This window comes from Eleginops maclovinus, chromosome 1 (assembly GCF_036324505.1).
Source record: "Eleginops maclovinus isolate JMC-PN-2008 ecotype Puerto Natales chromosome 1, JC_Emac_rtc_rv5, whole genome shotgun sequence".
NCBI lineage: Eukaryota > Metazoa > Chordata > Actinopteri > Perciformes > Eleginopidae > Eleginops > Eleginops maclovinus.
The window spans coordinates 5,178,722-5,193,132 of NC_086349.1; the positions used below are offsets into that span (position 1 = coordinate 5,178,722).

Sequence of the window (14,411 nt, forward strand, 5' to 3'; positions counted from 1 at the left end):
AGCTGCTCGCTACAAATGTTAACATGAGTAAGGCCCTCCGTCAGGGACCGGCAGACAAGCTGGTGCTGCATTTAAGAGACTGACGGACATGTTGAGCCTCACATGTTTAGTCAAGAGTTATCCAATGTCCACTGAGTTCCCAGCGCCAATGATATATCCAAAGGGACTCATTTGTAAGCAGCAGCCCTCGTATGATATGTAAACATCACACCCGGCCCTCGCAGCAAGAGGCCTTGCAGAGGGATCATGATGGAGGAATAGGTCTGCTGTGTGGCTATAGAGTAGACCTTGTGCTCTGTCGGTGAAACACAGTTACAAGTGTCATTGTGTTGTGTAGTTGAATTTGCAAGAAACCAATGATAAAACGTCTTTATGGAAAAAGTTAACTATCTGTTGACATAGAGCAGTGGGCAAACTTTGGTCAGAACTCTAATGCATTGATGTGAGGAATACTCTGAGCAGCTTTTCAAGAAGCCCTTAATACATTAGTATTTTGGCCACATTTGGATGAGAAGGTTAAGCATTGACCTGTCAAGGTGGTACCAACTTGTCAATCACAAGGTAGCCACGCCCTAAAGACTAACGCTATTTTATCATCTAATATTTGCTATAAGGGACCATAAATTACAAAATGAACATCATGCTGTAATAATGATTACTTGAAATGAGGGATACATAACATGAACTTATCAAATGTTTACTAAGATTAAAAAATAGTGACAATTTGTCTTTGTTGAGATTTCTCTACACCTTCACTCGGAAGTGAAGGCTATGTCCTCTTCTGTTGATGATTTGAGGCCATTGAGCTTGAATCATGTTTAAGGATTCATTTGTGGATGACTACCATTGTATTTAGGAATACAAAATGTCACTCGCTACTTTGGTCCAGAATTAAATAATATCTAAAGTATTAGATGGGTGGCCGTTCCATCAATTTGTCTCCACAGGTTGAATCCTAATGACTGTGGGTAACCTCTGAATTTTTCTCTGGACCTACCATGATGTACTAAGTGCTATACATACTATTGCAATCAAATTTGTTCCCTGAGTTTGAATTTAAATAATGTTGGTGTTCCCTTTAACGTCATGACCAGGTCATATCATTTGTCCACTACTTTGTGATTAGAAAAAACTGTCCAATGTGAGCATGCTACCAAGCTAAAGTAAGACGTTTACCCTGGTGGAAATTATAATCAAGGTTATAACATTGTCATTTGGCAACACAGGATTGCAAAACCAAATGCAGTTCTATTACATGTTTGCTTCACAAAAGAAAAACGAAATCGAAAACAAAATGAGACAAATCCAAAAACAATTCTTTTAGTTCAAGTTTTGAATTTGCAACAGCAGCAACACAAATAATGGTGGCTTTTCTGGACAGAGTTAGCCCAGGCTCTGTTGCCCAACCGTCAAGAGCGATAGCTTTATCAGCAAGATGTGGGCACCTCGTGAATATATTATGAAGAAATAATGCTCACAATATCAGAACTTCGGCAAACTTTTTTAACGTATGTTAAGTGCACGTTATGTATCTATCGTCTGTTAAGGGTACTTTATGAGGTTTTCGCATCAATGTTTGTCTTTTAAATACAACTGTTAATATTCAGAAAGGGTGTGAACAGCTTGATCTAAAGTAGGCCCTTTGACCAAATGTTTGTATCATGTTTCAAATATTCAGCTTGAAAACGTTGACCTTTCTCCTCTGCTGGTTTGGCTCTTGCTGTTCCTAACAGTAATTTGTTCAAACACGATTCAGTGTTGACAGAAGTTTCTCCTGCCACCTCCGATGGCTCTTTATGGAGTTAACAGATGAGCCATCTGCTACGGGAAAGGCCCCAGTTGTGGTGATTTTCCATAACAAACAATAACGTATTATTAATAGTGCTCCTGTGTGTATGGTGTCATCCAGAATGCCTCGATATCTTGACTGCGTGTGTGTGTTAGGGACAGTTGGACAGTGACATTGTAGTGACTCTGCTTCCTTTTGGTGATAAAGTGACCTTCTAATTTGGGCCTAGGACTGTCTTAATTTTGAAAAGAGAAAAAGCAACAGAATGTTTTCTGTTAAGTCTTAATCTTTGAAAACTGGTGCAGTATTGCCAAAGTAAGGATTTTTTAATATTGAATTGATTTAATATTCACCAACATTGGTTGTTTTTATATGTTCTCTCTCTGTTAGGAGTTCCTACATACCAAATACTTTGTGTTCCATGTAGTTTAATAGATACAACTATGTTCTTATTATACTAGAATTATTCCTTGCTCACATGGGGCTGCTGTGTTTTACCTCAAGCATGAGGAAATATATGTAAAAAACAATGGTCTCATTAGCCCAAATATTAACTATGCCATGATTTAAAAAAGCCAATTGAATTAACTTATTTTGAAAGTGTATTTAGATCTATAGCTCTATAGATAAGATGGAATGGAAAGTACATGACCACAGTTTCTTTCATGACGCACAAAATGATCTTTATTTGGCGCTCAAAGGAAATGATGAGATGATAAGAGTCATCAATCAATGTTGCAAATGTTGTTTCCTGGAAATTATACTTTGCTTATCTGATAAATCTAACGTTAAGAGTACTGGTGAAAGTCAGGAGGAAAGCATAATCTCTGGTTCGTGCAAAAGAAAACTGCATTAAAACACCTAAAGATGTTACTATGTTATGTTGTAAGACACAAACTGATAATGTTACTGTTTGCGTATGAGCCCATGCACAGAGGGCCTTTGGGGTCATCTACTTGGCTGTATTAGTGTTTATATAGCAGGCCTGGATGTGCACAGGGGTCAGCTGAAAGATGACCTGGTCAGCGTAATGCCCTAAATATTCTGTAAAGCACGAGGGGGACACAAGCAGATTCAGGCCCTGGGCCAAGTTTGGCTCTACCCCCCTCCGAGTCCAACACATCCCGGCCATCCATCAGTGGAGCGCTACAGCTAACTATAGCAGAACGCCAAGGGATTATTAAATGCAAATGGGCTGAAGAGGGACAGTGGAGTAGGTTAAAGGGTGGATAAAAACTGAGACATAGATATGTCATGTTCTAAATTTAAGTATGAAATCTGGCCAAGAGAGTAAATAAAAGCAGCAAGCAAAATCAGAAGTGGATGGATAGAATTCTTTATTACAAACATTTGCAGGTATTCCCAAAATTAGCTTTATAAAGATTATGTGTGTGGGTGTTAAAAATAGTCTGTAGCCTACATTTGTGTTACCTTACTATATCATTGTAAATCGAATTTAAAGTAAATGTGTCGTGAACACTGTTATTCTTACCTGACAAAATATAAAATACAAGCAGTTGACAGCTGATGCAGTAGTGCAACACGTCATAATTGATATATGTTGCTTTAAAGGTCCCCTATTATGCAAAATGTAGTTTTTGATGTCTAAAAACATGTACAAATGTGTCCCCGGTGTGTTACTCGACTCACACAGTGTCAGAAAATACAACCCTCTCTGTTCTCCTCCTTACCCACATCTCTAAAAACGGGTCCAGATTCGTGTCAGTCATGGCGCAATGACCGAAATGTGGGCTGGCTTTACATTGAACTCCTGGCAACGTCCCTCCCACGTGACACGTCCCAACCTATCGTCCCCAATATACCGTCGCGAGCTGAAACCACCCCAGCAGCTTTGTGTGTTCAGCAGGATGTCTGCAGGAGGGACTTAGAGTAAAGTTGTTAATATAATACATATAATGTCACTGTTCGAATGGTAACACTTAGAAATAATGCTTGGTGTGGTTTGGAACCTAATATGGCGTTTAATCACGGCAGCGTTTAGCTAAATATCTCCCGTTAGAAAACTCTCTCCACAGAGAGCTGACCACGCTCCAAAGGGGCGTGGTCAGCTTCAGGTCAGCTCAAATTTAAATCTACAGTCATAGAATCAGCACTTTTGTAACAGGGCTGAAATAGAGGGGTATGAGCAAGCCCCAAGGAAGTGCTCCGGACTTCGAAAACATATAGACGTCAGCCTATAGAAGAGTCCGGAGAACCCCATGTGACAAGCGGCCAACAGGATCCAGCCCCCCGCTACCAACCAATGAGAGCACGAGAGCGGATAGCGTCTTATTTTGAAGTTGTTTATTGTATGGTCGGAAAGGGGTGGTTCTATAAAACATGTTTGTATTGTAGAATCGGGCTCTCTGTTGTTACGGACCGCCAGACAGTAACTACTGATGAGCTCCACTCAGTGGCCTGTGGACGCGTGTCCCGGGCTATTGAGCCACAGCTGTGAAACTTTTGTAAAACCTACTAGGCCTACTGCATCCATTATTAAACACTCCTTTTATAACTTTTAAGGGAGGTTTGCTTTCTTTCTTTTAAACCGACTCCTGGGCTTCAAATAAACGAACATTTCTTACACAAGTAAATTAAAGGTATTAAGAAAGCCTCTCTGTTTCTGTTCGTTAGTAAAGGGGCAACACCTGGCTCATTAGCAACACGTTAATGAAACCTGGGTTCCTTAACACACCTGTGCCTGGTGCATGTTTGTAAACTCTCTTACAGCTCAGTTGCTGCATATCTTTGGGCCTTTGTGTTGTTGTACCAGACTAATTATTACACTGGCAGAATTTCTACTCATGCACAACAACAATTTTGAGTTACTAAGAACTCTTCCTTGAAATTATTGTTTTTCTCCCAATTGGCCTGGTTGTGCGCGCCTCCCTCTTCTCTCATGGCCGTGTGGTCCAGTTTGTGGACATTGTCCAATGTTTTTACATTTAAAAATGGCAATATGTATTATATTACCCACCAAATCCAAGATTTATTTACGAAATACAAAATATTCAGAACAAGGCCGGAGTTGACGCTGAAATCATGTTGCACAGACAGACTTGAGAAGAATTTTATACTGGAGAACTACACAAATGAAATTCAAATGGTGCAGCCCAAAGATGCATTTCATTTTTAGTCATGTTAACCTGAAATCAAGTTGGGAAAAAAAGCACTCTGTTAGGGTCATTAAAGATGTACTAAGTTTCAAGAACACTGGATCTAAGGTTCCCATAATCCCTTCTTGTACCTGTGCATAGTTTGTAATGCAGACTTTCTCTAAAAAACGTTTTAGTTTTAAGCCAAGATTACACCACGTCATCAGGGGTACAATTTAAAACTTTCGAAGGCTCGTTTTAGAGGACAGAAGACATTATACTAGTGTTCATACAGGCTGAGTAGTATTTAACACTACAACCTCTGGAGTGTCACTAGGTAAAAATGGTAGCTCTGCCTCATTCTTAGTTCCGGATATTTCCCTTGTGCCGATTCTTGCTTGGCTGGAAAAAACCTAGTGACTGCCGGCTTGATTTTATTTTATTTCATTAAAACCCCCATCATGCATTTCTTTTTCATCAAAAGGCTTTTTAAAATGTTAAGGTCATTGTAGGATTTACTACTCCACGTAATTACAGATATTTTGTTGTGAGGCTGGGAACCCTAACCCTTGTTCCTCAGGCTTCTTCGCATTATGCTGCAAAATAAGGGAATTAGTACTGCCAGATATTATTAAATATTTATCTGACTATTCTGTTGTATTGTACTCTGCAGATTTCCCATTCAAGACTAATGATTTATAGAAGGTCATGCACATATTAAAATACCCAAGGAGCATTGCTAGATCGACCTGGTGTGTTTACAAAAAAGCGCCACCAATATAAAAATGCAGGATCAAACTTATGTAATGCTCTAGAAGTGTTATAAGTGGTATAAAGTTGTGTCAATCAGCCTTGTCTTGACCAACTACATGCTAACCTGCATTTAAATATAAATAATTAAAGAATACAAACCAAGGATATAATGTATAATAAGTATTTTGACTTTTAACATATGAAGTAGGTAAGTCTCCTGGTTAAAATATGTTAGGTAATTACACGTAGGACTTTTACCTTAGCATTTGAATATTTCTTCCACAGAATAACAGCAGCATCTCTAGACTTTATGATGTTGTCTGAGTTCTCCTGTCTATTTAATTGACTCAAGAACACAAGCTCTAGAAGTATGTGGTACCTGTATACATGATTTAAACTCCATACGTTTAATCACAGGCCTTACACCAGGCACCTTTCTTTGCATATTTGACATGCTGCCTATGCTTATAGAAGCTTTATATTATACAAATATTAGTCTGTACCTTCACCTCACCATGCCCAGGACTATTCCCTGACTTTTCCGTTTTCTACTGTCTGCAGCTGACCAATCCCATTCACTTTTTTAAGCCAGTCCTTCTCAACGTAAGCTGTGACTTCCCCCACTGTACACCTCTTTGCTAAATCAGGAGCCAGGAGTTTAGCAAACATCTTCATTGCTTCTGGGGTGAATCTTTGCCATAAAGGAGGAACGTCCTCAGTGGTTGATGTCTCCTCCATTGTGCACCAGTCTGCAAACTCCTGGTAGAAGTCATCCGAGTCCATGCAGCGCTCCCAGGGGAAGTAGCCTGTGAGGATGCAGAAAATAACCACCCCAAAGGCCCAGGTGTCCAGGCTTGGCTCCACACTAAGCGGAGGGGTGGTCACTTCTTTCTGGCCCTCCATTAAGGCAATGGTACAAAGCTCTGGGGCCATGTAGGGTAGTGTCCCTGTGATAAATCGTATCAGAGTTCCTCTCTTCTGTGCCAGGCCAAAGTCTGCCAGTTTGACCTGGCAGCAGTGATTGTCCAACAGGAGGATGTTTTCTGGCTTGACATCACGGTGGACCAGGCCATGGCTGTGGATGAACTCCAAGGCACTGGCGATCTGGACGACACAACGTTTTACTGAAGATTCTGGAATACCCACCTAGAACAACCAGACAAAGGAAGGATAGAGCTCTTTGTGTCACGTTCTTAGGTTTCAGAATAAAGATTGCCCACTGACCACAAAACACTACATAAAGAAGAAAAGGCTTGAGGCAAATGTCCAACCTTCAGACTTTCCTACATCAAGTTTGAGTCTGAATGGCTGCATTAGAAAGGCCTTGCAAATAATGGTTTTATACATTTAGTTTGGCATTGTGTGTGTATTGGTGGTTTATTCTGGGTCTATGTGGTTGCAGTACCTAGGTTGGTGCTACTATCCTCACCCTCGATTAATGATGCTGCTAATGCTGCCTTGTTGGTGCCTGTAACATTACCTCTGATGGTAAGGCTTGTATGGTCAACTGTGGTTCATTCAGGCTAGTATAGTTGTATTGACCTATTTTGGTTAACATATGTGTTTCAGAACTGTTAAGTATGTTTGGTACTGCAGCTGCTGTGGAGTTTGAATTGTTTGCACAGCTTCATGTTGTCTGAATTTTGTCTTGATTTATTCTGCTGTTGATACTGTAATAAGTGGAAGGTAACTTAAGTATGACAACGCTTGTTGCTCCCAAACCTGTGTCCACATAGTTTTAATTTGTTGTTGGGTATTTTCATTCAATTGAGTTTTGTCAAACATTTTTTTCTTGTCGGGTTAATTCCTGTGAGGCTACACTAAGGAAGGCAACATGCTGTCCAAACCAACAATATTTATTGTTGGTTTGGACAGCATGGCTCATGTTGCTGATTTTTGATTTACTTGGTATCTTCACTGATCAATGTAAGTACTTTCACTATAACCTTTTGGTTCAGAGAACAACACTTCACAATTTATTGGCAATCACAAAGCAGCCAACTTCTATTTCTAATTACAGTACGTAACTTGAATATTTACTTCCATGTTTTATGACGATATACTTGATGAAAACATTTCCATGAGCCAAATATTAGCATGTCAATACCGGCAAGCTTAAAAAAAGGCTAAAACAAAGTAGTGAACATGGTTCACATTATATCTCTCCAAAAGAACAGGTCAGTTTAGACAGTGTGAGCATGTTAATATGTTGACATTAGCATTCATCTCTAAACCCACTGTACCTAAATGTAACCTCACAAAGCCACTAGCATTGCTTTCGTCTTAGTGTCTTGCCGATTTTGACTCACCTTTGGCTGGATGACAGCAAATAAGTCCCTCCCAATGACAAGTTCTTGGGCAAAGCAGTAGTCCTCATTAGAATGGAAGGCAATGCCAAAGAGGCCGACGATGCAGGGGTGGCAGGACAGGTGTAAGGAGATGCAGTACTCTCGCAGAAAGCCCTGCAGCTTAGTCGAGGCTTTAGGCATCACTTTCAAGGCCATGGGGGTCCCTGCAAGTCATTTGGCTATTATTATCACTGTTAATGCACATCTTCTTTGTCTTAGGATTAGGGTTAGTGACACAGTGCTGATATTTTGTAGTTACTGTAGTGATTTTCTACAACCTTAAACTGTGCCCAGGTCACCTCCTTACTCCCATTCCAATGTTATTTTTAATTGAAAGCTTCTAGGCCTTGTGTCAACCAGCCTAATGCCACCTCGTGTTTTGCATTCTGCTGTGTCCTTGTCCAAACCAACACTGTCATTGCTCCACTTTTGCTCGACTTATGTCCTCTCAGGTCACCTAATGGTTCCCATGACATTAGAGGACTGCCACCACCCATCTTATATTATATTCAAATAATGTGTTTCCCAAGTCTCTTCTATTCACCATCATTTCTCTGTAAAGTTCCTTATAGTCTCTTCACTCCAACCTTTTGCTTTATAAATTACAATTTATTTGCATTCAGTTGAAAGTTTGCGACATTATTCCTTTTTGTTGGTTGTAATTGTCGCTCAATTTTTGGGATCAAGCACCCTTTCACTAAATTGTCACTGAACTGTCAACCCTAACCCTAAAATTGAAGTTAAACAAATGACTAACCCAAACCCTAACGCCTCACCCTAACCCTCTGAAAAATTAATTAATTTCTGACATTCCTAAAAATTGGCTAAAACATGTCATCACCTTTTTAGAGTTCATAGATATAAAAATAACGATTACATATCAATTCACACCAAATCAATGCATGTGCACGGGGGAAAAAAAAGGTTCAGAAACATTTTCTCGACATGATTATATTACTGTAATTGATTTTGGAAAGAAATTGCTACAAGGTTATTTTTTCTGAAATGGACTATAAATTAAAGTGCGGTCTAACCCCTGAAGCGATGTGTGACCAGCAACACTTTGCCATATTTCCCTCGGCCGATCTCCTTGATGATGTTGAAGTGTTCCTGGATCTCCCTCTGACTCAGGCTCTGTGCCGTCAGCTCCATCAGCTCGTCGATCAGGTTGCCGTCAGCCAGGCCCAGCTCAATCATCTTTAAGGACAGGAGAAACTAATGAAATGTTAGGGTTACAGAAAATGTTCCATAGCAAATAGAAAAAAATCCCAACAGAAGGAAGGTTTGTTTTCTTTAATATTTTATGACAATTCTGTCACTTTGAAACAAAAATGTGGCCCAGGAAAGAATGACTTAAAATGAATGCCGTTAACTTCATATTTATATTATTATATAGTATAGCTAGTATATGTGTTTTTCCCACTCTAAATCTAAAGGCATACAGTGGACATGTATTTACTTGTAAACTAGAGTAAGCATCTAAACCAAGTTAAACCTGTTTGCTGCTAAATATTAAAATTAAGTATCCTCTTTTTAGTAAAAGGAAATAATGAGAAGTTGCGAAACTTTATTTTGAAACAACATTTTCGTCTTGTCTATCCCAGAAAGTCCAAAATGTGATCGTTTTCAACTATTAATTGATTTGACTACAATTATTTTCTAGTATGTACTCTACTTTTCTGTTATGTTATTTACCAATTTGGTGATGAACCATTTTATTGGCTTCAATTAATTTATTTACTTTGGTCTCGTTCATTATTTATTGGTAGTTTTTTTTGGGTAAACCCCTTTACCCAAATAATTGCAGCTGCTTGTCTCTCTCCCCCTGAGTTGATTGGAGGTTATTCAGATCATCCGTTGGCTCCTAATTGAGAATTGAGAGCAGTTTGCTCCATTTCCCCTCTCAGCCCATCAAATATGACTCCGCCCTTTCTAAAAGGCTTAAGAGAGGTGAAGAACTACACACACAGGACATTCTGAGCCTTTCATAACACAATGCACACCACATTTCAGCAGACATTCTCAGCAAGGATTTCTGCGCTTCACCTGTTTGACATTTCTTTTAGGAGGTTTCGAAAATTCTAAAACACGTTTTGGTTGAATATGAGAGAACACATTTCCATTAAGGGTTCATCCCAAGTGTCCTAAATTCAATCCAGGTTTCCTTCCTCTCATCGTACATGAATGGCAAAGACTTAGTTCAAGCCTTTTTACTCCAGCAGTCCTTTATTTTTGATGCATAGGGGAATCAAACGTTTCAGCTGAGTGTTCCTCTTGCCCCGAGTTATTCAGATCACCAATTGGCTCGTAATTAAGAGTTGCGAGCAGCTTGGTGCATTTCCCTCTCAGTCAATCAGAGTGTGGGGAGGCCTTTTCTTGATGTCTTTCTCTTAGGCCTTGTTGCTGTCTTGATGTTATAAATGATCCTGAAAGCTAGTTTAAGTGAATATCAAAGTACACCTTTCTCCTAGTTGACCTGCGTCAGTAGATGTTTGTGCTATTCATTCAAGGGTTTTCCCCTGCATCTAACCGTAATCCCAAAGCTTTATTTCTTTCATTTTTTTTTTGTATTTCTCAAAAACAACGCATTTCCTTTACACAAAAAAGGCATTTGTCCATAATTTAAAAAATGAGGAATTAAAGAGGAATTTGTTTTATTACAGGTGATCTTTATCATAATTAAAGAAGTATTTATTCTGAATTGTCAAGGCCTTTTTTAGAATTGTTTCTAGTTTCATAGGGTTCCACAATTTGACCTGCAGGTGTCAAATATCTATTTCATTTTTTATATTTTACTTTCACATTTTTTATTGCTCATTAATTCATTGTCATTTTATTTTGTGTTCTTAAATGTAACAATGGTCTTGTAACATATGAGCAATTTGTAAATACAACCTTCAATAATTATATTCTTAAATGAAAACAAAGTTTACGTAAGATGTACAAAGACATTATTGATTAATGATTTTGTAATTGCTTGGCAATTATTTGAACATAATTACTCAAACATTGCAATAAAACATTTTGTCTTCCTGTTATTTGAACTGTTGCAGCCACAATTGCTATTTATAGTATATCAGCAACTTCATATTAATATTGTGATCAGTTTCAAGACTTACCTTTTTTATCAATGGGTTTCCAATATAGTCAGAAATTCTAAAATTAGGAAAACCAAACACACAAATGAATCAAACACTCACACCACCATGCCAGTTGATACAAATCCAGCTAATCGATATGATGTAAAACTGCCGGTTAAGAGTCTATCCTGTACTTCCTCTGCTGCTGCTGCAGTGATCAGCGTGCAGTGTGGAGCTGAGAGTTTTTTCCTGACCAGTCTGAGCTCTGCTCTCATCTGCTGCAATGTGGACAGACCCACTGACAGCTGATTACAAACTGCCTCTGCAAAGGGCAGACACACACACACACACACACACACACACACACACACACACACACACACACACACACACACACACACACACACACACACACACACACACACACACACACACACTGGCCTACATAGAGTATCAATCAGCTACACACATGCATGTTTACTGTAAGTTATACTTGACAGATTCAAGGGTTTCTCTCCACTAATATGTGCACCAATGTCCAACAGATTAAGGAGGTCCTCTGTGATCTCACTACTTCATATTAATGCAGCAGTTTACAGCTTTGCATGGAATTAGCATACCGGTCACACACCTAACAGATGTTAAAATCTTGTGAGGCTTTTTGGATGGATTTTATGATGAATTCCTCTTCTGTTCATCAGGAAATACTGGACCATATTTATTTGAAATGCTACTTTATAAATTACGAAAATCTTAAGGTCCAAAATCGATGAAACTACCTAAGTGTATGTGAAATTAGCTTCATCTTGATCAATCACAGCAGTAAAACGCTTAAGTTTGACACTTAAAACTGCTTTTAATAGAACTTTAACAATTTACATATGGATTTATTTTAACAGTGTGGTATTGTTAAGTGAATTGACTTAATATAATTCAAGAACCTTCCATCGTCAACCTTTTCCCTGGGTTTTGTTGCCACATTGATGCGATCTGAGATGTCCTAGTAAATGTATAATATGACACATATAATTATTTGTTTCGGTGGACTAGCAATATCGCTCTCAGGATGGCAATTTCAGTCTTAATGTCAGTCTGTCTGTCGGTTGGTCAGTCAGTCGACTAGTTAGATGAATTCTTGCAAAGTTGATACAATTATTCACGGTCTCTGAGGATTCTACTGACTTTGACAAACTCTTAAGGTTTCTTCAAGAGCAAGAATGAGGCTTACCTTGTGTTTTTTGAGTGAAATATTTAAACAATTGAAGGCAATGCAATGAATGTTGTTGAAAATGTCAAGAGGATTCATCATAAGGATAATCTAGCATCATCATCAGTTCAAAGGGTCATGGGCTAACACTAACACTACACTCGGTTGATGTTTATGGTAAATATTACACCTGCCAATCATCAGCATTGTGTTTTTGAGCATGTTAGCGTGCTGATATTAGCATTAAGCTAGTAAGTTTTTCATTGTTTATGCGTTTACAATCTCACAATATTGATCATCTCTAAGATTGCATACATGCAACTCAGTTGAATGTATCACTGTTGAATGGCTACTGATAAATATGGACATGACGGTAACATAGGATGCATGTTGATTATAACTTTCCACTTCACCGGATGGGGGGGGCTTCATGGCCTTGAACTGGAAGCCATGAATGCACTCAAGCTTTGGCCCTCTTACAGAAAAATCCCCTGGAGTGTTGCCTACAAGTGTTGGCCAGTTTTTTTTTACTGTGAACTCACTCAACACTGTGACCCCTGCTAGTTATTCTGGGGGCACCAAGCGCCTCCACGATCAGGAACTAAGAAATCAGGAAACGGATACTTTGGTGTCAGCCATTGCAGATTAGGTTGTTGGCTTGTCTAAAAGCTACAAAGGTCATTGTAATGGAAATAACTGGTTAAAATGCAAGGATGCTCTTGGGTGAGCAATCCAACGTAAGTGGTTGGGCATTAGGATGGAATACGCTTTCAAGTTAGCTCATGTAGTCTGAAAATTGATTTAAGTGTTAGTGTTATTGTTCCTTGTTAAGTTGTAATTGACTAACAGTGTTTTGCATTCAAGACTTTTCTTTATTTAAAGATAACATAGCTTTAGTCAATGAAAACTTCAGGCATTAGGTTTGGGATTTAGCTTTTGCAGATCATTTGCACAAAAACATATGTAACACACTACAGGAGAGGGATAATCTCAAAAACATAATATGGCCTCTTTAATTTATGGAGACACAAAGTATCAACATACATTTTTGAGACTGAGGGTATAGCATTATTTTAGGAAGCAAACCGTTTATGACCTTGTCAGCAAGGGTAAAATGCTCGAGTTCAAATTTGCAGAAGAAAACATTGTTGTGATCAAAATGAACAATGATGCTATCTACCTATAAAAGATGAAATTAGTTTAGTTGTACCCAGAACACTTATCTGAAACATGTGCACCTTGTTTGCCTCTCTGTCCTATTTAGGTGTTTTTATATAGAAAGTGTTTCACGATGCCTCTGCCAAACAGTAGTCTGAGACACATTTCAGATGTACCTATTTTTAGACTAATACTATTTTTTTCTATTGCAAGGACTCTAATAGCATCCTGTGCTGTTGTAGCAGCCCACTATCATCATAACAACCCCCCCGCCCAGAGCTCAGTCAGGCGGTGTGAGGCTGCCATCGATGATTTAAGTTGTGTTGTGGAACGTGTTTTGAAATCTGTGATCATCATGTTACGCTGTCACCACAGACATGGGGTCATGTCATATTTGAGATCTTTTACATCCCACGTTGGTGTAGAGTAGTCCTTGAGGCGCCAGACAGGGCCCGTATCCCGACTTCCTGTCCCATCACGATACCACTGCTGTCCTTGTTGTCTCAAAGGCATGAAATTACAGAGCTGTGTAGTCTGACAAACCAGGAGTTTTTGATGTTCCTGTGGAAACCTTTGGAAATCAATTATAAGGAGATCTTCCGTGCGGTTTAGTTTCAGCTGTCAGTTCAAAGATATCAGTGATAAGATTACTGCTATTTTCCACCATTAATATTCGAGAGGCATTCAAAGTGTTCTTGTTTGTGACATGCAGTGAAAATGAAGCCACGACTGTCAATTCCAAAACAAACTTGATGGAATATTAACTCCCGCTAATGATTGTTCCCACCTCCCCATCATGGGAAGTTTGTCCGGAGCATTACGGTCAACGCTTCCAAAAGATAACTGTTTTCTGCAAGACATAGCCGAGTATAACCCATGCCTTATTAATCAGGTCAGGTTGTTTTCAAGTAAATATTGCCCAGAGAACATATTTTGGCTTCTTACAAGAACACTTTGTTTCCCAAATATCAGAGTCAGACC

General features: G+C 39.0%; 1 protein-coding gene across 4 annotated transcripts; it reads right to left on the bottom strand.

The window, feature by feature from the left end:
- Positions 1 to 3,109: 3,109 nt before the first annotated feature.
- Positions 3,110 to 11,354, bottom strand: si:dkey-8e10.3 (serine/threonine-protein kinase SBK1). 4 transcript variants are annotated; one of them, XM_063883923.1, is made up of 5 exons: positions 11,260 to 11,354; positions 11,105 to 11,141; positions 9,020 to 9,182; positions 7,947 to 8,149; positions 3,110 to 6,783 (listed from the first exon to the last, which is right to left on the bottom strand). In XM_063883923.1, the coding sequence occupies exons 3-5, from the start codon at positions 9,180 to 9,182 to the stop codon at positions 6,163 to 6,165; spliced, it is 987 nt and encodes a 328-aa protein (XP_063739993.1). In that variant the 5' UTR covers positions 11,105 to 11,141; positions 11,260 to 11,354; the 3' UTR covers positions 3,110 to 6,162. The 4 variants fall into 4 exon arrangements, with proteins under 4 accessions (XP_063739993.1, XP_063740009.1, XP_063739984.1 ...); XM_063883939.1 differs by having other exon boundaries at positions 9,020 to 9,200; XM_063883914.1 differs by having other exon boundaries at positions 11,105 to 11,350.
- Positions 11,355 to 14,411: the final 3,057 nt, after the last annotated feature.

Coding starts and splice junctions, on each gene's coding strand:
- si:dkey-8e10.3 (XM_063883923.1), bottom strand. CDS start 9,182: ATGATTGAGCTGGGCCTGGCTGACGGCAACCTGATCGACGAGCTGATG. Junction 8,150..9,019: donor GGTCACACATCGCTTCAGGG/GTTAGACCGCAC, acceptor AATGACTTGCAG/GGACCCCCATGGCCTTGAAA. Junction 6,784..7,946: donor TTGCTGTCATCCAGCCAAAG/GTGAGTCAAAAT, acceptor TGGTTGTTCTAG/GTGGGTATTCCAGAATCTTC.